This window comes from Dermochelys coriacea, chromosome 2 (assembly GCF_009764565.3).
Source record: "Dermochelys coriacea isolate rDerCor1 chromosome 2, rDerCor1.pri.v4, whole genome shotgun sequence".
NCBI classification, from domain to species: Eukaryota; Metazoa; Chordata; order Testudines; family Dermochelyidae; genus Dermochelys; species Dermochelys coriacea.
In genome coordinates this window covers 70,644,504-70,665,124 of record NC_050069.1, presented here as the reverse complement: position 1 = coordinate 70,665,124, position 20,621 = coordinate 70,644,504, and the positions used below count along the sequence as shown (strand labels likewise).

General features: G+C 48.3%; 2 protein-coding genes and 1 long non-coding RNA gene across 4 annotated transcripts; 2 read left to right on the top strand and 1 right to left on the bottom strand.

Moving 5' to 3' along the window:
- The first annotated feature begins 261 nt into the window (after positions 1-261).
- On the top strand, positions 262-2,686 carry LOC119851255 (transcription factor Sox-17-alpha-like). Its single transcript, XM_038390806.2, has 2 exons — positions 262-761; positions 1,390-2,686. The coding sequence occupies exons 1-2, from the start codon at positions 464-466 to the stop codon at positions 2,289-2,291; spliced, it is 1,200 nt and encodes a 399-aa protein (XP_038246734.1). The 5' UTR covers positions 262-463; the 3' UTR covers positions 2,292-2,686.
- An 8,651-nt stretch (positions 2,687-11,337) lies between these two features.
- On the bottom strand, positions 11,338-19,961 carry LOC122458688. 2 transcript variants are annotated; one of them, XR_006278836.1, is made up of 4 exons: positions 19,686-19,961; positions 14,683-14,853; positions 14,029-14,185; positions 11,338-11,847 (listed from the first exon to the last, which is right to left on the bottom strand). It is a non-coding gene; the product is annotated as an uncharacterized LOC122458688 (long non-coding RNA). The 2 variants fall into 2 exon arrangements; XR_006278837.1 differs by having other exon boundaries at positions 14,683-14,850.
- Positions 11,997-14,423, top strand: LOC119851275 (transcription factor Sox-17-alpha-like). The gene is made up of 2 exons (XM_038390854.2): positions 11,997-12,510; positions 13,139-14,423. Exons 1-2 carry the CDS (start codon positions 12,213-12,215, stop codon positions 14,038-14,040), a joined length of 1,200 nt encoding a protein of 399 aa, XP_038246782.1. The 5' UTR covers positions 11,997-12,212; the 3' UTR covers positions 14,041-14,423.
- Positions 19,962-20,621: the final 660 nt, after the last annotated feature.

The window sequence follows — 20,621 nt, the reverse complement described above, 5'->3', positions numbered from 1 at the left end:
CAATATATAGAGCATACCCATAGGAGCTCTTTCCCCGCGCATTCTGATCTGAATCCTGGGAAAATCAGTCTCCGCCCGGCGCCGTCTGTCTTGTAACCTGCACAGGTAAAGAGGAGCTGGAAAGGGCGGGGCTGGGCCTCTTCCATTCCCCGCTCGGAGCGTCGAGCCCCCTGTCGCCTTCCCAGCCCAGACCCCGCCCCCGCCCCGCCATTGGCCGCGGCTCTGGGTAAATAGGGCCGCGCTCTGACAGCTGCCAGCAGTGAGCCGGGGCCCCCCCCACCAGAGACCCTGCTTCAGCCAGCGCCGGACCCGCCAGGGGCGCTGTCCCTGCCGCCCCAGCCGAGCCAGGGGAGAGGGCGCTGCTCGGAGCAGACGGTCCTTTTCCTCCCAGCTGTGCCCGGGGAGGGGTCGGAGGCGGGTCCGGTTCAGCCCGGCTCCTCCCGGTGGCTCCGGCTGCCCCGAGATGAGCAGCCCCGATGCGGGATACGCCAGCAGCGACGACCAGACGCAGGCAAGGTGCTCGCTCCCCATCATGATGCCGGCCCTGGGCCCCTGCCAGTGGGCAGAGTCCCTGAGCCCCCTCGCAGACGCCAAGGTGAAGAGTGAGGCGGCCCCGGCGGGGGCTGCGAGCAGCCGGGCCAAAAGCGAGTCCCGCATCCGCCGGCCCATGAACGCCTTCATGGTGTGGGCCAAGGACGAGCGCAAGCGGCTGGCGCAGCAGAACCCGGACCTGCACAACGCGGAGCTCAGCAAGATGCTGGGTGAGTGTCCGCTCGTGACCCGGCACCTGAGCCGCGCCAGGGGGCTTTTCCCCTCCCGCCGGCCCGCAGCTGGGACTGCGAGCCGCGTGCTGCTGGCACCTGCCCCGAGGGCGAGGCGGCTGCGGGGCCCGGGCTGGCGCCCTGGGGGCAGAGGGCAGGGGAGAAATTGCCAATGCCTCTTGCCCGGGGACTGGGTTAGCGAGGGGAGCTCGAGGCTGGGGGAAATGGAGAAGCCGGGGGTTGTGTGGGGGGCGCATGGGGAGTTGGGTGGGGAGGAGAGGCGGCCAGGTGGTGGGTGTGGGGCGCCCTGGGGAATGGGGGCGGCCGGGTGGGTAGGGGAGATGGAGGCGGCCAGGTGGTGGGTGTGGGGCGCCCTGGGCAATGGGGGCGGCCGGGTGGGTAGGGGAGATGGAGCCGGCCAGGTGGTGGGTGTGGGGCGCCCTGGGCAATGGGGGCGGCCGGGTGGGTAGGGGAGATGGAGCCGGCCGAGCGTGTGTGTGTGTGTGTGGGGGGGGGTGGACAGGGACAGGCTGGGGGGACGGAGGCGGCCGGGTGCTGGGTGGGGCGGCCAGGGGCTCGTCGGGGCGCACGGAAGAGCCGCAGGGTGACGCGGTCTGTCGCCCCGCAGGGAAGGCCTGGAAGGCGCTGTCGCTGGCGGAGAAGCGGCCGTTCGTGGAGGAGGCGGAGCGGCTGCGGGTGCAGCACATGCAGGACCATCCCAACTACAAGTACCGGCCGCGCCGGCGGAAGCAGGTGAAGCGCCTGAAGCGCGTGGAAAGCGGCTTCCTGCCGCACGGGCTGGCGGAGGCGCCGGGCGCCGGGCTGGCCAGCGAGGGCAGCAGGATGTGCGTGGAGAGCCTGGCCCTGCCCTACCCGGAGCAGGGCTACCCCGCCGTGCAGAGCGCGCTGCCCCCGGCGCTGGGCCACTACCGGGACTGCCAGCCCCTGGCTGCCGCCTTCGACGGCTACAACCTGCCGACCCCGGACCCCTCCCCGCTGGACGCGGCGGAGACCGAGCCGGCCTTTTTCACGCCGCCCCTGCAGGACGAGTGTCAGCTGGCGCCCTACGGCTACCCCGCGGCCGAGTACCCCGCGCACGGGGCCGAGAGCCAGGCCAGCGCCGCGCTCCGCAGGCACCTGCCCCGCGCCGAGCCGCTGGGCCAGCTCAGCTCCCTGCAGAGCCTGCTGGGCTGCCAGGGCCCCCTGCACGCCTACTACGGGCAGCTGTGCCAGCCCGCCGGCCCGGCCCGCGCTCCCCAGCTCCCGCCGCAGCCCTGCCAGCCCTCGCCGCCGCCCGAGGCGCAGCAGTGCAGGGAGCCCCTGGAGCACCTGTCGCAGGACGAGCTGCTGGGCGACGTGGATCGCACCGAATTCGAGCAGTACCTGCACTTCGCCTGCAAGCCCGAGCTAGGGCTCCACTTCCAGGGCCACGAAGCCGGCCTGCCCGCGCCAGACGCCCACGGGCCCATCTCCTCAGTGGTTTCGGATGCAAGTACTGCTATGTATTATTGCACTTACCCAGACGCCTAAGACTCCCAGTCGCGCGGACTGTGGCGGACTCCCTGGCGCTGGGAAGCCTCGGACAGAAGGGTGGGTGCTTTGCTCCTATTTATGTAATTTATTGGAATCTTGAGAACTGCCAGTTGACAGAGACCCGCTCAAGGTTTGAGAGACAACTCTTCATCTGATCCCCAAGTGGTGCAATTCTAGTGTTTCATCCTGAACTGAACATTAAAACTATTTAAACTTCAGATAGCTGCACAGTTGAACTGTAACTTATCAGCTCCTGGAAGAGTTCACAATGCTGTTTAAATGTTGTGACTGTTCGATTTTATACATATGGAATTTGGGTTTTGTACAGACTAATTTTGCACTTTTACAAATAAAGGGAAAATAATAAAATTGTTCATTTTTATATCCCCTTACATCTACGATTACTATTTATTTTAATGTATATGATAGTTACTGGATTGTTCCCTTTGGTAGCTAACTACTTAGATAGATGTCCTGTTTTCATTCCAAACCTTTTCAGTGAGAACTCCATCATACATAAATGTAAGTCTTCGGAGGTAACGTCAAACGACTTTTTTTCCCAATAAATGGCGGGGAAATGCTAAATATCTCTCCCCTCAAAATATTGTTTTCTCTTAAAAATCAATATCTGGATTTTCAGGGATTTGGATTGGAGAGACTAATGAAGAGTCTGACTGAACTTAAAAAAGTTAATAGAACCTCCTTTATCTGTATGCTTGTAGTGAAATCCAAGTTAAAGCGGAAAGGAAAGATGACACCAAATTTAAGTTCTTGGTTGTGCATCTGATGAATTATCCAGAAGTTTGAATTCATTGGGAACAGGATCGTTCTTTAAAAGTGCCAACCACCAAACGCAACCAGCTCATGTAGAAATAATGTAGTCGGCGACTGAATGCCTGTCTTCAGTATGTGTGGAAGAGGATTCACTTAAGGGAAAAGACTGAGGGGAGTCAATGTCCCCTCAAGCATAAGTTGGACATTGTATTTTAGTTAACACACTGTAACACGCAGGTGAAAATCAGGGCCTTCTAGAGTTCAGTTTTCCATAGCTGATTCCCAAATATTCAGGAAGCTGTTATTTTTGCAACGGAGCATTCCATTAATAAGTCAAAATAGGCATTTAGACGTTAGTGTTCTTACCGATAAGCATTACTTCTCCATTTAGGTCTGACCTTGCAAGTATGTCAGTACCACTTCAGACAGAGAAGTCTTTCAGTGCGGTCATTCCAGTGTTACTGTTAAATACACATGTATAATTATATGGGATTAAAATGTTTAATTTCAGAAAAAGGTTTCAACTAAGAGGAAGTTGGAGTGGATCAAGTGGTTACATTAGATTTATAAATTCATAATCAGTTTTAGGGCAGGCTTCTGCTTCCTTTATTTATCGTAAGTAACACTTCACTCCCAGTGAAATCAATGGCACTATGTGAAGTATTGTACTGCGGGAGGCAGAACAGAGCCCTTGGAGATGGGATGAGAGGGAAGGTTTAGTTATCCTATGATTAACCTGACTTTTTTTAATCTGGACAGTGAAATGAAAGTGTCCTTTTTCAAATTCAATTTAATTAGGTTTTGGCTCTGTTGATGAAAGAAAGCAAGATTCCTGAAAACTGATGCAGACAGTGCCTGATCCATGAATGTGGGATCAGGCCCAAAAGCAGTTATGTGGTATTATGTCTGAAATGTTTCAGAGTAGCAGCTGTGTTAGTCTGTATTCGCAAAAAGAAAAGGAGTACTTGTGGCACCTTAGAGACTAATTTGTTAGTCTCTAAGGTGCCACAAGTACTCCTTTTCTTTTTATGTCTGAAATGTAGCATATGACTTCATTCATAGCAACTTTTGAATCAGAAAACAAACCTCACTTTCTTTGTACAATGTTCTACTCTCAAGATTCTTAAAACAATGGGCTTCATTCCCTGTTGCTCTTTTCACTGTGCAGTACTGGTGTGACTCTGATGTGTGCTGTATACTCCACACCATTCTGGGTCTCCTCGCTTAGGTTAGCTGAGAGCAGATCGGTTGTGTTTGGAATTATACAGATAATTATTTTGTCCTAATATCTGCAAAAATACCACATTAGGCATAAGGTTTGCCTACTAGTAATAATACAATTCGGTACATATCATTAGGGGGAGGCCCTTTCAAATCAATTAGTTAGGACCAGATTTCAAATGTTACCATACCTTTGCTTGCCTACATTTAAAAGATGCATTAATTTACTTTTCATCGCTTTTCCTTACAATCCACTGGCACCCTGCTTTACTTTAAAAATTAGGGCCCGACTTCCAGGTGATGGCCCCGTGTGAAAAGGGTCCCGACTTGACCAAAAATGGTAAAATTTTCAAAGCATGTCAAATTATTCCTATGCTGCCTTTTGGAAAAGGCGCATCCAGACCTTTTTTTTGCTCCATTTGTGTACGTGCAAAATCATAGATTTGTTTTTTTCATTGGAAAGGCTACAGAAGGGTATTAGACGTCCTTAGTTGATATTAAGAAGTGTGTGTGTGAGGGGGATTATTTATTCCAGGTTTTGATGTGACTATATTGAATGAGCTATGTGGACCTTGCAGTTTTAGCCAAATATCATTGAATATTTTCGGTTAGGTAAAGAAATTAGCAGGAAGTCCATTTTGGACTGGCTTTCTAGAGCAAGACTAGGATATATTATTCGCCAGTAACTAGGGATAATACAAGGTTGAAGCGCCAGCTGGGGTTGGTAGAATCGTGGCTGTTGCGATCAGCCCAGCAGCTCTCCAAGCAGATCCCGGAGCAGAATTCGGTATAAATTAGGATGCCCTGATCCCATGCAGAGACTCCTGAAAGCTTAAGCATAAAAATGTATGTGTAACAGAGCTTTTAACCTGCACATATATTTCAGCTAATCGGACAAATTCAGTGAAAACAGTCAAATTCCCCGCAATCTCAATGAGAGAATTAGACGTTCATATCTGATTAAAAATCAGAGAAATGTTCCAAAAAACGGGTATATACGATACCCACTCAAATATGCTGGAAAAGTACCTTGGTGGTATTTGTTTGAATTTCGGTGCCTTTAATAATGCAGGCCACAGCCAGGGATGGAAAATAGTTTCAATTAATCACTTTTCACCCGTCGTTTTTGGCAGAAATTGTCCTGGTTCATCCCTTGGTCTGAAATTGCTTGGAAATAAATAGATGACTTTTTGTGTTTTTTGGAAAGTCGGAGCAACATCTCTAGCTGTTTTCGAGGTATCCGTTGAATCCCTTTCCTTGTCTCCACCCCCACCATAAAATTGCCACCCTCTTTTCACATAGTTCAAAAACGGGTGAACTTTGAAATTTGTCATGTACATAAATTATGTCCATGACCAAATGTGCGAAAAGTTTACATAACAGTGATAGAGCTGGGAATACTTACCGGTGAGGGTTATTTTATACATTTCGCCTCTTTTTTTTTTGAGGGAGGGGTACTGTGTGTGTGTGTGGGGGGGGAGAGAATGGCAACTGTATACAGTTTATGAACACGTTTATTGACTAATCAAACATATTTGACAGATCTATGAATATTTTTTGGTATGTAGATAATTCCTCAACAATTCGATTAGAGTATTTGACATCTGAAATTTGGGACGTGCTTTTTAGTTTGATTTGATACATGGTTTAGTGGATATAGTTCCTCTTCCGCGTCTGAATAAGAATCAGGTTTCTGGCGACCAGTACTCCCTCTTAGGAGTTCAAAATTGACTCTGAATATTCGGACAAGTTAATTTAAAACGTAGCATGTTTGTGAACTACCCCAGCACTCCGGGGAACATTTCTGACCGTGCCTGTGCCTTGACTTTCAGAACATTAGACTTAAATTAGGCTCCTAAATCACGTAGCCACTTCTGACAATGTTACACAATGTTCTCTAGGATATTTATGGAAAGTGACTATAGAAAGCCCAGGAAAACAGCCCAAGTGAATTTAGTTCTGATTGGTAAGAATGTTCGTGGACAATTTGTTGAAACATGTAATGACTTAAGCATTTGTTATCATGCTTTGAAGGCGTTTGCCACACATTTGTAACAGACTCTAAAGTCTGGCTTTAGTTCACGTTCTCTGGGTCCATCCTGTCAGAGACCGGATCTGCTGCTGATGGGGGAACAATTTACATATATAATATGTTAAATGTTTTCTTGAACCATACACAGTCTTCTGCTCATCCTTACCATCTTCCCCTCCCTCCTAAGCAAAAACAAAGGCCGCTCCACTGCCTTAACATCAGGATTAGAAGCAAGTCCTGGCCCGGGAAAAAGATCTTGCAATTTGAAGTTTTCATATTTTCACTTGCCAGGATACAACAATCAGCTTAACCTAGCCTGGGGGGGGGGGCGAGGTTTCAGCTAAACAATAAGGTTAGCAAGACAGGTTTCAGAGTAACAGCCGTGTTAGTCTGTATTCGCAAAAAGAAAAGGAGTACTTGTGGCACCTTAGAGACTAACAAATTTATTAGAGCATAAGCTTTCGATGAAGTGAGCTGTAGCTCACGAAAGCTTATGCTCAAATAAATTTGTTAGTCTCTAAGGTGCCACAAGTACTCCTTTTCTTCTTATGCTAGTATAAACGATTGTTTACACAGGGACTTAATACAGAAAAGTTATTTAGGAATAACTTTTTGTGTGGACTCTCTTATCTCAGAATAAGAGTGCCTGGTTCTGGTTTAGTTTAATATATTTTTAAGAAAAGAGGAAAAAGGGACTCAGATTATTCCAGAATAAGAGTGTCCACACATAGATTTATTCAGAATAACTATTCCAGAATAGCTATTTATATCCACAATCTACCTTACTTCAAATTAATTTTCAAAAGTAGATCTTGTCTACATAAAGAAATGAATTCGGATTAAGGTAGGGTGTGAATTTAAAGTGGAAAACTTATTCCTGAATAGCTCCATGTGCAAATCAGGAACAGCTATTCTGCTTTAAATTCACAAGCCCTACAGCCTTTTTACAGTTTGATTTATGTAGCCTGGGAAATGGTTTTATTAACTTCACCCCAGAAAGGTACTCACAGCAGAACAAGAGTGTCCAATTATACAGATACAAGGGTGTAGAGGCAGACCATTTACAGCAGCAGGTCAATTAAATCAGCCTGGTGCTGCAAATGGCAGCTGGAGCTGCAGACCCATCTGCACCAGGGCTCCCAGTGTCGTTAATACTGGTGTAGTTTCAGTGGTGTTAGCAATGATGGGACATTTTTATTAAAATTCCCTAGTGTTGATGAGGCCTTGAATGCAGACTTGCCTTTTTTTTTTTACATTTAGGCTCAATCTAAACTATACAATGAACCATGTTAGAGAGAACAGTTAAATCAGACCTGTCTTCACTTCAGGACTATATAAATCAGTGAGCGATTTTATAGAGGCTATGGATTAAAGGCTCTGATCCTTTAAACACAATTCCCACAGACTTTACTGAATTAAGCTAATTTGATATAAACAGGATTAAATTGGTTTGTACAGCAGGGGTTTGCACTGATTTAACCAGGTAGATTTAAAATCAATTCAATTTCACCCAAAGCAACTTTGTTTCTAGTATAGACAAGGTCTAAGCTTGTAAACTCTTTCTGGCAGGGACCAAGCCCTCCTAGATGTCTCTTGGAAGCGCTTGAAAGCTTTTGGGGGCTATTGTAATGTAAACACCATTATTAATTTGTTGTTATTTCACGAGTGTCTAGAGGCAGCGTCTGAGATCAGCATCAGGCCTGACGGGGGCAGGGACAGAGGTAGCTGGGGTAGGACTGGGGAATGGGTGAGGAAAGGTGGAGAGCTGAGCAGAGGGTAGGATGGGGCAGATGAAAGAGGAGCTGGGGTGGGAGTAGGATTGAGGGGGTGGGAGCAGTAGGAGCTAGGGAATGGATGGGGATCTAAGGAGCTGGCACAGGGAATAGGTATGGGGTGGGGTAGCATGGGAGGTTAGAGCCAGCAGAAGCTGGGGCAAGTTGTGGGAGCGGGACAGTATGTTTTATCCATTCCCACAACTCCTACCCTGTCTGTCTGTCTATTTAGATTGTAAAATCTTTGGGGCAGGGATTATCTACTACTTTGTGTTTGTATAGTGCCTAGCACAAGAGGGCCCCATTCTTGGTTGGTCCTTAGGTACTAACATAATAAATATGATTAATAATCATTAATCAGAGCCTCGTTGTAGGAGGCATCATACAGGCATCATACAGACACATACCAAGAGACAGTCCCTGCTCTGAAGACTTTATAGCTTAAATCAACAACAATGACAAATGGTAGGAGGAGAAATGATCGAACTACCTCAATGTAATTACACTCCTGCAAATTCTACTGGAGCCAGGACGAGAGGCTCCAATTCTGTAAACAAATACAAGCTTAACTTTAACCACAGGAATAATTAAGTGCTTGCAAGATTGGGGAGGGGGAGTCACTCTTTCCCTCAGTTTCCCATTTGTAACATGAACATAATGTTACTTCCTTTCCCATACCCCTTTTCTCTTTTGTCAGTTTGGACTGAAAGCTCTTCAGAACAGGGACTGTGTCCTACTATTTGTCCAGTATCTAGCACAGTGTACTGTGCAGCTGGGACTCCCAGTCAATGAGACTACACAGGTATTTAAGATTAACCACTTCTCTAAATGTTTGGGCCTAAGTGACTTACCAAGACCATACAGGGAATCGGTGGCAGAGCCAGGACTGAAACAAGAGCTAACTCTTGGTCTAGTGCCTTAACTATTCATGTCATTTTCAGTATTTCCATTTAAAGTCATGTGTGACTTTATGTTAGTACAGAAGCTGTCCCAGCTGCTCTTTCATCATATGTTTACAGGAAGAAAAAAAAAGTTGATGGTGGGAATAAAACCCAGAAATGTGTATACAGCAAAGTGTTCAGCTGTGCACACAAAATCCATGTACTATAGAATTATTGGCCCAATCTCCCTAGTGCCTACCCATTAGAGGAAGGAACTGCATAGAGTCATCTTGCTTCTGGCAAGTATCTATAATAAATAATATATTAATAATATGTTATTTGCTCCAGTACAAGGCTCTTCCATCTGAGGATCTCATAGTGCTTTACAAATGCCTATGAATTTTGCCTCACAACATCCCTTGTGACTAAGGTACGTTTATAATATACTTCTAAAATGTGTATAGAACAACCAATTTTATTTTTATTTGTATATTTTGAAGGCAGCATAGGGCATATCTCCCCTTCCCCAATGAGATCCTATGTCCCTCTTTATTGTCTACTTTTTTTGTGCTCGGATATCACTAATATACAGGAAGGGTGGTGGTGATCCAGAACAGGAGCTCCTCCTTCTGCATTGATTTCAGCATGTGGAGCCTGCTAAAGCATCAAATCCTATGAAGTTGTTACCAGCAGTGCCCAGAGCACACTGAAGGAATGACAGGCTTTGGCCTGTAGTCACCAAAAGGTGACTTAAGTAAGGCGCTGGCCTGTGAATATAACTATGGTTTTACTCCAAAGTTTCTGTTTCCTAAGTGTATGTAAATTCCATGGGACTATGTACAGCCAGCCTCCCAAGTATTCTGCCCTCGCTGCACTGCAGAACTGTGAAGCAGATTCTGTTTACAATTTTAAACAATGTTTCTAGTCCTTAGGGTTGTGAAGATAAAGTTTGTAACTGAGGCAGATATATATTGCTAGGGATGCAGAAACTCAGCCTACCCCAGCTGAAAGTCACCTCTACACCCATTCTTAGGACAGGCAGAAAATGGGGAGACAAGAGGATCATCCCCTCCCGTTAGGAAAATCATCTACCTTTAGATGGCAAAACCAGCACCAGCTTCCCCCACAGCATGCTGGATGCTGAGCCTCTCACTGTCAAAACCTCCAGCTTCCCCAGATCATTTCTAAGATGCAATTATGTTTTGCCTGTACAAAATCTGCTACCTTTCAAAATGTAGTGGCATGGTAAAATAAACGGGATTGAATATCAGCGTCAATAGCATAATCGGAGTGCTTGTACCATGCATTTCTATATTCCATGCAATATAACCGTCCTGTGAAATCATTGCAAAACCAGGAGACAGAAAATGTAGGGATTGTGAAATAACAATATTTTTCTTGCGCCTGTCAAGCCACTGAATTTTTCTGTACATTAAAAAAAAAATCCATTGCTCATTACAATGCCGCAAGATGTAAGAAGGGGGCAAATTCCTGATTTGAGATTTGAGTCGTTTAGAGTAATGTTAATCTAAAGAATATAGATGATTTGCTGGGAGATTAAATCGCTGTTCAAATCTACTCTGCAGTTCAAGGTGTTTATATATATATATATATATATATATATATATTTCCGGGTGGGTTTGGTCTGCAGTGGTTTCTGTAATATCTGCCAAACAAGCCGACAACGACCCCTTTCAATCACCGCTGGCCTTGATCCTTCTTGACCAGTGTGTATTCCATTCCCAAATCCTTTCCCCTCCAGCAAACGATTCAATGGAATGGTTTCTCTTTGCGGAGCCCGTCGTTACACAACTCACTTGCTAATGGTTTGGGTCCTTTGTGGTAGATTAAGGGCTAAATTAATGGGTTAAATTACCTTCTTTTATAAGACACAAAATTGATTGCATGTTACCATTGGAAACAGAGGCATCGGAAAAAATCTAAAGAAGCCAAAGGAATTAGTATATTTGCTTTTAGAGAAGAAGACGACCAAAAAACAAACAAAACCAAAACCAAAATCACCCCCCCCCACCCCAAACAAACGAACGCACAATCCCCTTGGTCATCATGGGTACTTGGCACCTAAACTCTAAGGTTCTGGGCACTGCAGCCAGTCATAACACTGTATATGTTTAACATTATCCAGTGATTTCCTCTTTCACCCTTGCCAGCGATTTGGTGGAGAGGAGTTGACAAAAGAGTTGTATATTTTATCGGGGGTGGGGGGGAAATGTTGCGCTTCATTGCCAGATGGACTTAATTAACCTAAAGCACGATTCATTCATAAATTCAATATTAATTTATTTGCCGAGATCGGTCCAAACAGACTTCCTTATCTAAATAAAAATCTCTCACAGTCTAATGTTTAAGGACACTTGATGTTTTCGGATAGCACTGAGATATTTAATTATAATACATTTAAAAAAACAAAAATATTGCATAAAGAGGCCATTAAAAGGCCATTTTTAGAACACAGTAGTATATCACTTATTTCAGAAAGAAATCGGTATAATTTTAACGTCACTTACACACCTTTCGATATCAAACACAACCAGGGACACGTTTCACGTTAAATAAACTGAGTGTGGCTTAGTTTTTAAGACTAGGACACCAAACATGAAGCAGTTGATTTGTCAAGCTAAAACACAGAAGAGAGTCCACGTATGACATGATCTCCAGGGCCAATACATCCATCCAAAAGATCTCTCGTTATGCATACCATTCTACAGCCACCTCCAGTGTCTCCATAGCTGAGGTTACGGCTAAGTGTCGCTTGAAAGTTTGCTCACCTGGACGATTTCTTGGCCGAATAATTCCCCCCACCCTGAATCCTGGGAAAATCAGTCTCCGCCCGGCGCCGTCTGTCTTGTAACCTGCACAGGTAAAGAGGAGCTGGAAAGGGCGGGGCTGGGCCTCTTCCATTCCCCGCTCGGAGCGTCGAGCCCCCTGTCGCCTTCCCAGCCCAGACCCCGCCCCCGCCCCGCCATTGGCCGCGGCTCTGGGTAAATAGGGCCGCGCTCTGACAGCTGCCAGCAGTGAGCCGGGGCCCCCCCACCAGAGACCCTGCTTCAGCCAGCGCCGGACCCGCCAGGGGCGCTGTCCCTGCCGCCCCAGCCGAGCCAGGGGAGAGGGCGCTGCTCGGAGCAGACGGTCCTTTTCCTCCCAGCTGTGCCCGGGGAGGGGTCGGAGGCGGGTCCGGTTCAGCCCGGCTCCTCCCGGTGGCTCCGGCTGCCCCGAGATGAGCAGCCCCGATGCGGGATACGCCAGCAGCGACGACCAGACGCAGGCAAGGTGCTCGCTCCCCATCATGATGCCGGCCCTGGGCCCCTGCCAGTGGGCAGAGTCCCTGAGCCCCCTCGCAGACGCCAAGGTGAAGAGTGAGGCGGCCCCGGCGGGGGCTGCGAGCAGCCGGGCCAAAAGCGAGTCCCGCATCCGCCGGCCCATGAACGCCTTCATGGTGTGGGCCAAGGACGAGCGCAAGCGGCTGGCGCAGCAGAACCCGGACCTGCACAACGCGGAGCTCAGCAAGATGCTGGGTGAGTGTCCGCTCGTGACCCGGCACCTGAGCCGCGCCAGGGGGCTTTTCCCCTCCCGCCGGCCCGCAGCTGGGACTGCGAGCCGCGTGCTGCTGGCACCTGCCCCGAGGGCGAGGCGGCTGCGGGGCCCGGGCTGGCGCCCTGGGGGCAGAGGGCAGGGGAGAAATTGCCAATGCCTCTTGCCCGGGGACTGGGTTAGCGAGGGGAGCTCGAGGCTGGGGGAAATGGAGAAGCCGGGGGTTGTGTGGGGGGCGCATGGGGAGTTGGGTGGGGAGGAGAGGCGGCCAGGTGGTGGGTGTGGGGCGCCCTGGGCAATGGGGGCGGCCGGGTGGGTAGGGGAGATGGAGGCGGCCAGGTGGTGGGTGTGGGGCGCCCTGGGCAATGGGGGCGGCCGGGTGGGTAGGGGAGATGGAGGCGGCCAGGTGGTGGGTGTGGGGCGCCCTGGGCAATGGGGGCGGCCGGGTGGGTAGGGGAGATGGAGCCGGCCGAGCGTGTGTGTGTGTGGGGGGGGGGGGGTGGACAGGGACAGGCTGGGGGGACGGAGGCGGCCGGGTGCTGGGTGGGGCGGCCAGGGGCTCGTCGGGGCGCACGGAAGAGCCGCAGGGTGACGCGGTCTGTCGCCCCGCAGGGAAGGCCTGGAAGGCGCTGTCGCTGGCGGAGAAGCGGCCGTTCGTGGAGGAGGCGGAGCGGCTGCGGGTGCAGCACATGCAGGACCATCCCAACTACAAGTACCGGCCGCGCCGGCGGAAGCAGGTGAAGCGCCTGAAGCGCGTGGAAAGCGGCTTCCTGCCGCACGGGCTGGCGGAGGCGCCGGGCGCCGGGCTGGCCAGCGAGGGCAGCAGGATGTGCGTGGAGAGCCTGGCCCTGCCCTACCCGGAGCAGGGCTACCCCGCCGTGCAGAGCGCGCTGCCCCCGGCGCTGGGCCACTACCGGGACTGCCAGCCCCTGGCTGCCGCCTTCGACGGCTACAACCTGCCGACCCCGGACCCCTCCCCGCTGGACGCGGCGGAGACCGAGCCGGCCTTTTTCACGCCGCCCCTGCAGGACGAGTGTCAGCTGGCGCCCTACGGCTACCCCGCGGCCGAGTACCCCGCGCACGGGGCCGAGAGCCAGGCCAGCGCCGCGCTCCGCAGGCACCTGCCCCGCGCCGAGCCGCTGGGCCAGCTCAGCTCCCTGCAGAGCCTGCTGGGCTGCCAGGGCCCCCTGCACGCCTACTACGGGCAGCTGTGCCAGCCCGCCGGCCCGGCCCGCGCTCCCCAGCTCCCGCCGCAGCCCTGCCAGCCCTCGCCGCCGCCCGAGGCGCAGCAGTGCAGGGAGCCCCTGGAGCACCTGTCGCAGGACGAGCTGCTGGGCGACGTGGATCGCACCGAATTCGAGCAGTACCTGCACTTCGCCTGCAAGCCCGAGCTAGGGCTCCACTTCCAGGGCCACGAAGCCGGCCTGCCCGCGCCAGACGCCCACGGGCCCATCTCCTCAGTGGTTTCGGATGCAAGTACTGCTATGTATTATTGCACTTACCCAGACGCCTAAGACTCCCAGTCGCGCGGACTGTGGCGGACTCCCTGGCGCTGGGAAGCCTCGGACAGAAGGGTGGGTGCTTTGCTCCTATTTATGTAATTTATTGGAATCGTCACTGGAGCTATCCGACAACCAACCTGGGTCGAAAAGTACTCCTCTGTTTGAGATAAAACATGGTTATTATAACATCCAGGTAAGGGACTTCTATGTCTGGCTGACCTGCGACTGGTTCATCTTTTTTATACATCAATATCTTATCTGTTTTGTAAGAGTAATGATAAAAGTGGTGCTTCTTGCTCACAATGTTCTTACTAGTTAAACTTTTAAAAAATGCCCCCTTCAAAGATTGACTCATTTTGTACTTTTAGAAATAAATATCTAAGATTTCTTATGCATTTGTTTTTCTGTACTAGCAGCATTCCTTTGTAGATCATGGAAACTTCAATCCTGCTCTAAGCAGAGATATCATGGAGTGTGAAAAATGCAATTATTGGCCTGTGAGCCATTCCTGCCATCATTAACTTGGGCAAAGGAATCTCTGGAAAGAAATGAGGTTTTTACTTGCCAAGTTTGGACACTTAGTGCTGAAATAACCAGACCTACTATACGCTTGTTTGGAACACATTACTGGCTTTTGTAAACAGTACTTCTTACCAGTCTAGAAGAGCAAACTAATATCCTTTGGCCAAATATTTTCTTTGTTGTACTTGGGTCCTCTTCAGAGACAGCATAATACCTAGTTCACCCTGATCCTTCAGCTGGGTTTAGGCTATTCTATTTTTATGAACTTCAGGCAGTTGCTCAGGGCCTCAGAAGCCATTGCTGCTGAAGGAAAAGCAACAAACAAGATTTCAAGGTAAGGTGCTTATTACTAGAAGTGGATCCCAGCCTAGCAAATAACTTCAAATGTGAACTTCCCCTCAGCTTCAGATCTAACGTTCCTGTTTAGGTCCATCTCTGCCAGAAGGAAAATAGATGCATCAAAACCATCTCTGTAAAACACAAAGTGCATCTGATGAAGTGAGCTGTAGCTCACGAAAGCTTATGCTCAAATATATGTGTTAGTCTCTAAGGTGCCACAAGTACTCCTTTTCTTTTTACAAAGTTAAATGACATTTCTAGAAAGGACCTTGGATTTTGATTGGAGTGTCTGAAATATTTCATCAAGCAAACAAAAAATCAGATGTAATAAAAGTACCTACATACTAGATGAGTCTTTATGGAACAAACTAATGTTACCTCCTGGTGAGCTGGAATCTCAGATTGGATAACTGATCTTTTTTCCTTGCAATTCAGGAAGGCCACTACTGCTTATTACCAACAAAGATAACTATAGTTCTGGCCTGTATTAGCAGCTCAACTTCAGATAATTGGGAATAACCTAATGTACACAAGCAGAACAATTTCAAATAAATACTCTACTAATATACATGGGCTGGTAAATATTAAGCAAGAGAATATAATTTTATGTAGTATCTTGTGATCAAGAGGCCAAATTCTGATCTCATCTCCACCAGCATAAAGCCTGAGTAAACTCGTTGACATCAGTGGAGCTGGCTAGTTCATAGACTTCCAATAGAGTTATTCATGTCTAAATGAAATCATAATCTGGATCAAATTATTCTAAAGTGCTTTCTACTGCATTTAATGGAACAACAGTGAAGATGAGCACAGAACCCATGCTCTAGTACATAGTGGCAAGCTACAACACAGCAGGGCAAGAGTGGTAGCAAGAATGGTAAATTTCAGGGACAAAGAGCACTGATGTGGCCTATATGTACTTTCATGCATCCTTCTAAGGCAAAGATGGTATATTTTGCCAGTTTCTCTTATGCAGTGTTGGTGGTGAAAACACTGTAAAACAGAATCTAGAATGATCAGGTACAATGCAATAATACAAAAAAAAATTGTATATTTTCTTCAAAATTGTTGTAGATATTGGAAAAACTTAACATTTTACTGCTACATTAGTAAATGATACAGGTTCAGTTAAATACACAAGTTTATTTATATATTACATACAAATCCTCTATGTTAAATAACATTAAGGCTGTGATCTTAAACTCAAAAGGTAGGAAGTTCAGCTCCTTTGCACTTTAACTACATGATCACATGCTCTTCTTTCCTACAGGATCCCTGCTTCATTCAGTGCATAGGATGAATGGTGTTCATTAAATGGGTAGCTATTCAATATTGCTTTTTATCGCTATCATTCAGTGTTTGGCCCCAGGCATTTTTTTACTGCATGCCAGCCAAACCTGGGAGTGAATACAAAATTAACTTCTGCATGGGCTTTTCTATTTTGCTTTTATCATAATGCTTTAGTTCTTTATACACAATAATCTTCACATCACCTGTGAGGTGAGGTGGTGGTATTATCCCCATTTTACATATGGGGAACTGAGGCACAGACTACAGCCAAAAGTGTCAAGTTGGGTATACCACTTGAGATGCCTGGGGTTTGATTTTTTTTTTTTTTTTTTTCCCCAGAGTACTTGCCCTTTTGTCTGTTCAGAGCAGAACTCCCATTGTCTTCAGTTGCAGCTATGAGTACCTAGCACTTCTGCAAGCCAGATGCCAGGCTTCTCAAGCTGAGGTACCCAAAAAATGAGGAATACATAGAGGCCACCTGTGGAAAATTTTGGTTTATATGACTTGCCTAGCATCACATAGGAGGCTACCCTTTCTCTTGCTGCAGCCCACTCCCTCATATACTACACTTCCAACTTCTACCACACATGAGATAGAGGTCTTACAGAGAATAGCTTCTTTCCTTACACAACCCTGATTAATTCCCAGAGCACTGTTCAGTTTCTCACTGAATGAGGCAGTAATTGCTGAATGCCTCATTGAGGTAATGAGTAACTGGTTGCAGTAATAGGCTGTTAACTTCTATGAAGAGCTGGCATCATATGTGTGGATGGAGACTCATACTCACCACTAGGTTTCACAGGCATTCGTTAAATAGCAAAGCAATACTGAGTTGCTGGAATAATTGATTCAGTTCCAAGTTTTGCAGGGAAGTATCTTCTTGTGACCACAGAACCTTCTTCCCCAATCCCCCAGCCTCTCTCTGTTCTCTTCTGTTCCTTCAACTCCCACCCGGCTCATTGCTTCCCGCTGTCCACAGCTACTGCCTGCCATGCTCCACAGTCCTTAGCTCCTGCCCCCGTCTCCTCATGTCTCTACCCAGCTTCTTCCTCTATCCCCTACCTCTGGTTCTACCCATGTTCTGCTTCTATTCTCCCACCTCCTTCTGTTTTTGCCCTTGCCCTGATCTTTCTTTCCCCCAACAGGCTTCTATCTCCTTCCCTGCAAGCTCTTACTCTTTTTCCCCCTGCTACATCTCTTCCCTTCCCTGATGTACTCCCACCTGCATTCAAGTAAGACTGCCACCTCCTAACTGCCAGTGTGCCAGCAGGGGGACCATTAAGAGCACTGGAGAAAGAGTCTCCCTGCTGTTCATTCCAGTTCTCAGTGGTTCCTAGATGGTAGCCTGTTGGGATCCTGGAAATGGGCGGGCAGAGCCACTGCTAAAGGACCTCCCCCCCGCTTAAGGGGAGGATCCACAAGGTCCTGGATCTCAGTTAAGTATGGGGGACAATTAAAGACATAGCAGGGACAGGAGTGAGGTCACAGGGCTAAAGGGCGGGAACCGGACGGGGACACTGAGAAGAGAACCCCAGATAGCACCCACTGCTCCTCAAAGGTGTCAGGGGAGCCAGCGGATGCCACCCAGAGGAACTCTGCCCAGATGCATGAGACCAGGGAGAAGCAGAAGTAGGCCCACAGGCACAGAGCACCTGCTCGTCTACCATCCTTTTCTTGGTGCTGTAGATGGCTACTTTGGCTAGGGCCAGGAGGAGGTTGACAAGGAGGTCTCGTGACTTAGCGGGGCCACGGATAGGATGTGCAAATATAAACAAGTGTTGGGAGAAGGGCAGCCAGAACTTCAACAGGAGGTTCTGGAGGAGCCGGAATAGGGGCTGCAACCTGGCGCACGCCAGATACACGTGCACCAGGGTCTCCCTCATGCCGCAAAAGGGGCAGGTGTCCGGAATAGGGGTGAACCACGCCAAGAACACGCCTGTGCTCACAGCTCCATGAAGGAACTACCAACTGATATCCTCAGTGGGTCTCGGGACCATAGTGGAGTATAGGCTGGCCCACTGGGGTTCCTCACCCTCCAGAGGTGGTAGGAGGTCCTGCCACTTTGTGTCAGGGTGGGATGCTGGGGTGAGGACGTGAAGGTGTGGAGCACGAACGTGTACAGATGTTTCCTTGGCGCGGTCTGGAAATGAGCCTGCTGCAAGTCATGCAGCTGGCTCACAGTGAAGGGGTTGGGTGGCTGGATGGGTCCCCGAGACAGGAGCCTGATGAAAAGGTCCAGAGGGCCTGGGCTGTAGGGTGGGTGGGGGACACCCTCTCACAGGACCTGGTCGAGATAGGCCCGAGCAGCAGGCAGTAAAGCGGCCTTTACCTCCTGAAGTAAAATGAGCAGTTACAGCGAAAATGCAGCTCAACCCTTGCATCTCTGGGATGGGGCTTGCTGAGTACGAACAGAATCATCAGAGAATTCTAACAAATCTACTGAACATGTTCAAACTGAGTCCCGTTTCTCTCCCTCACCTCCAAGATTTATAACGGCCAAACGGTAAATTTTTATGGATACAGCAAAAGGCATATCCCTGACACTGAGCTATCCCCCTGCTAAACTGAAAGTCCCTGTTCCAAAGAATTGAGTAGAATAAAATGATTGTAAGAGTTGTTTTAACATGACCATAACAATGTTTTTCTCCCTGGCTTAATTCTTTGAAATGGCTCAACCATTTTAGCTGAAGGTATCCCAAACACTTCAGCCTATGGCAGACACCTGCCTTGGCAAATTTCAGCCCAAATTGTTTAAGTCTTCAGAGTGAGTATTAATGACTGAAAATAGGGTCTTATCATGCAGAGGGTCAGACAAACTGCATCTACACTACCTGTAGTACTAGTTCAGTATAATGACTTTGGCCTTGTCTACACACAAACTAGCACTGGTTTAACTAAAATCTATTTAAATCTAATTTAATTAAAAATGAGCAAACCTCCGTGAAGATGATCTTAAATCATTTTTAAAAATGGCTTATGTAACTTTAGCGCTCTTGTGGCCAAGATGGAGTCTACTCTGCAGGCAGCTCTGGCCAAGAGAAGGCGCGCGCAGAAGTGTGGCAGGAAAATTCCCTTCCACGCCAGGGACATCTGTTCTAAACCCTGCAGAGTGAACACACCCACCCACCCACCGGAAAAGTACAATGGATATAAGAAAGGGAAATATTTATTTACAGAGGGATGAGAGGAGAAAAACGAGGGGAAATATAGGGTTGCGTCCAAACCAAGGCCCCACAGGACCAGTGGTATCACAGTTTGAAAGGGCAGACATGGAGCAATGTGTCTGCACACAGAGTTCAGGAGTCCTGAGCAAAGTTCCAGTCCAGTGGTGAGTCTTGGGTGCTCCTGGTCGTCTTCGGTGCCAGTAAACTTTCCCCAACAAACCTTCAGGTGCCCTCTTCTGCTGCTCTCTGCAAAGTCACCCAGAGCAACCACCTCCCCACTTGACTAGCTACCGCCTACCGCCTCCTTATTCCCAGTGCAGAGTCACAATCCCCAGTACTCACAGCCCCATGCAGCTCTGGCAGCAGTGATAGTGGGTCCAGCTCCAGCCTGTCCTTCTTGGGTGATTCCCACAGTGCTTTTCCTGGCTCCTGTCCTGGGGTGTTCCCGATCACCACTCTGTCCCTCCCAGGCTTCAGACAGGTTCTCTGCTGCTTCACTTTGCAAGGGCCTGCTTGCTGCAGCTCTTCTCCCTGGAGCTCCAGAGCCACACCCTGGAGTTTCCCTCCTTTGTCTCACTGCTCTCCCTCCCCACTTAGGAAAAAGATTTAAAGGGGCCATGCTCTCTAAACCCCAAAGGGGTTACACTTATATTCATTTAGTTAGTCAATTCCTTGGGATCGGTCTACTCAGAAAACTCATTGATTTTATACAAACCTGTTCATAAATGTCCACACAAGAAGACCACCAATTTCACTAAATTGATTTAGAAACCAATTTAATTAAATCAATTTAGCTTACTGAAGATTTTAAACATTCTCAAATTAATAGGAGGGTTCTGATAAAGGGGTTGGACCCATGTAATTAAATTGATTAGTAACCAATTTAGTTGAGGCAGTGTGCCTTCTGTGTGTAGACCGCTTACCAAATTAAGCTAAATCAATATACATATTTTAATATCAGTTTAAGAGTGTCCTTACAGGCATTTTCCCTGCTTTAACTAAATTGGTTTACTCTTTAAACACACCTTTAATTAAACCGGTACATAATTGTGTATAGATCCAGGCTTTCTGACCAACTGTTTTGCTGAACTTGACCGCACTGAAGACCTTTCTGATAGAAAACAGGGACTACTTGTGTGATGTGTACTCATTATTCCTCCATCTTGTAGTTATGAGTTGCTCAGAGATTTTAAATAATAAATCTGCATTATTTTCTCATGTGACATTGAGAATTTCAGCCAAGTGATAAATATCTTGATTAAATCTTTCTATGATGTA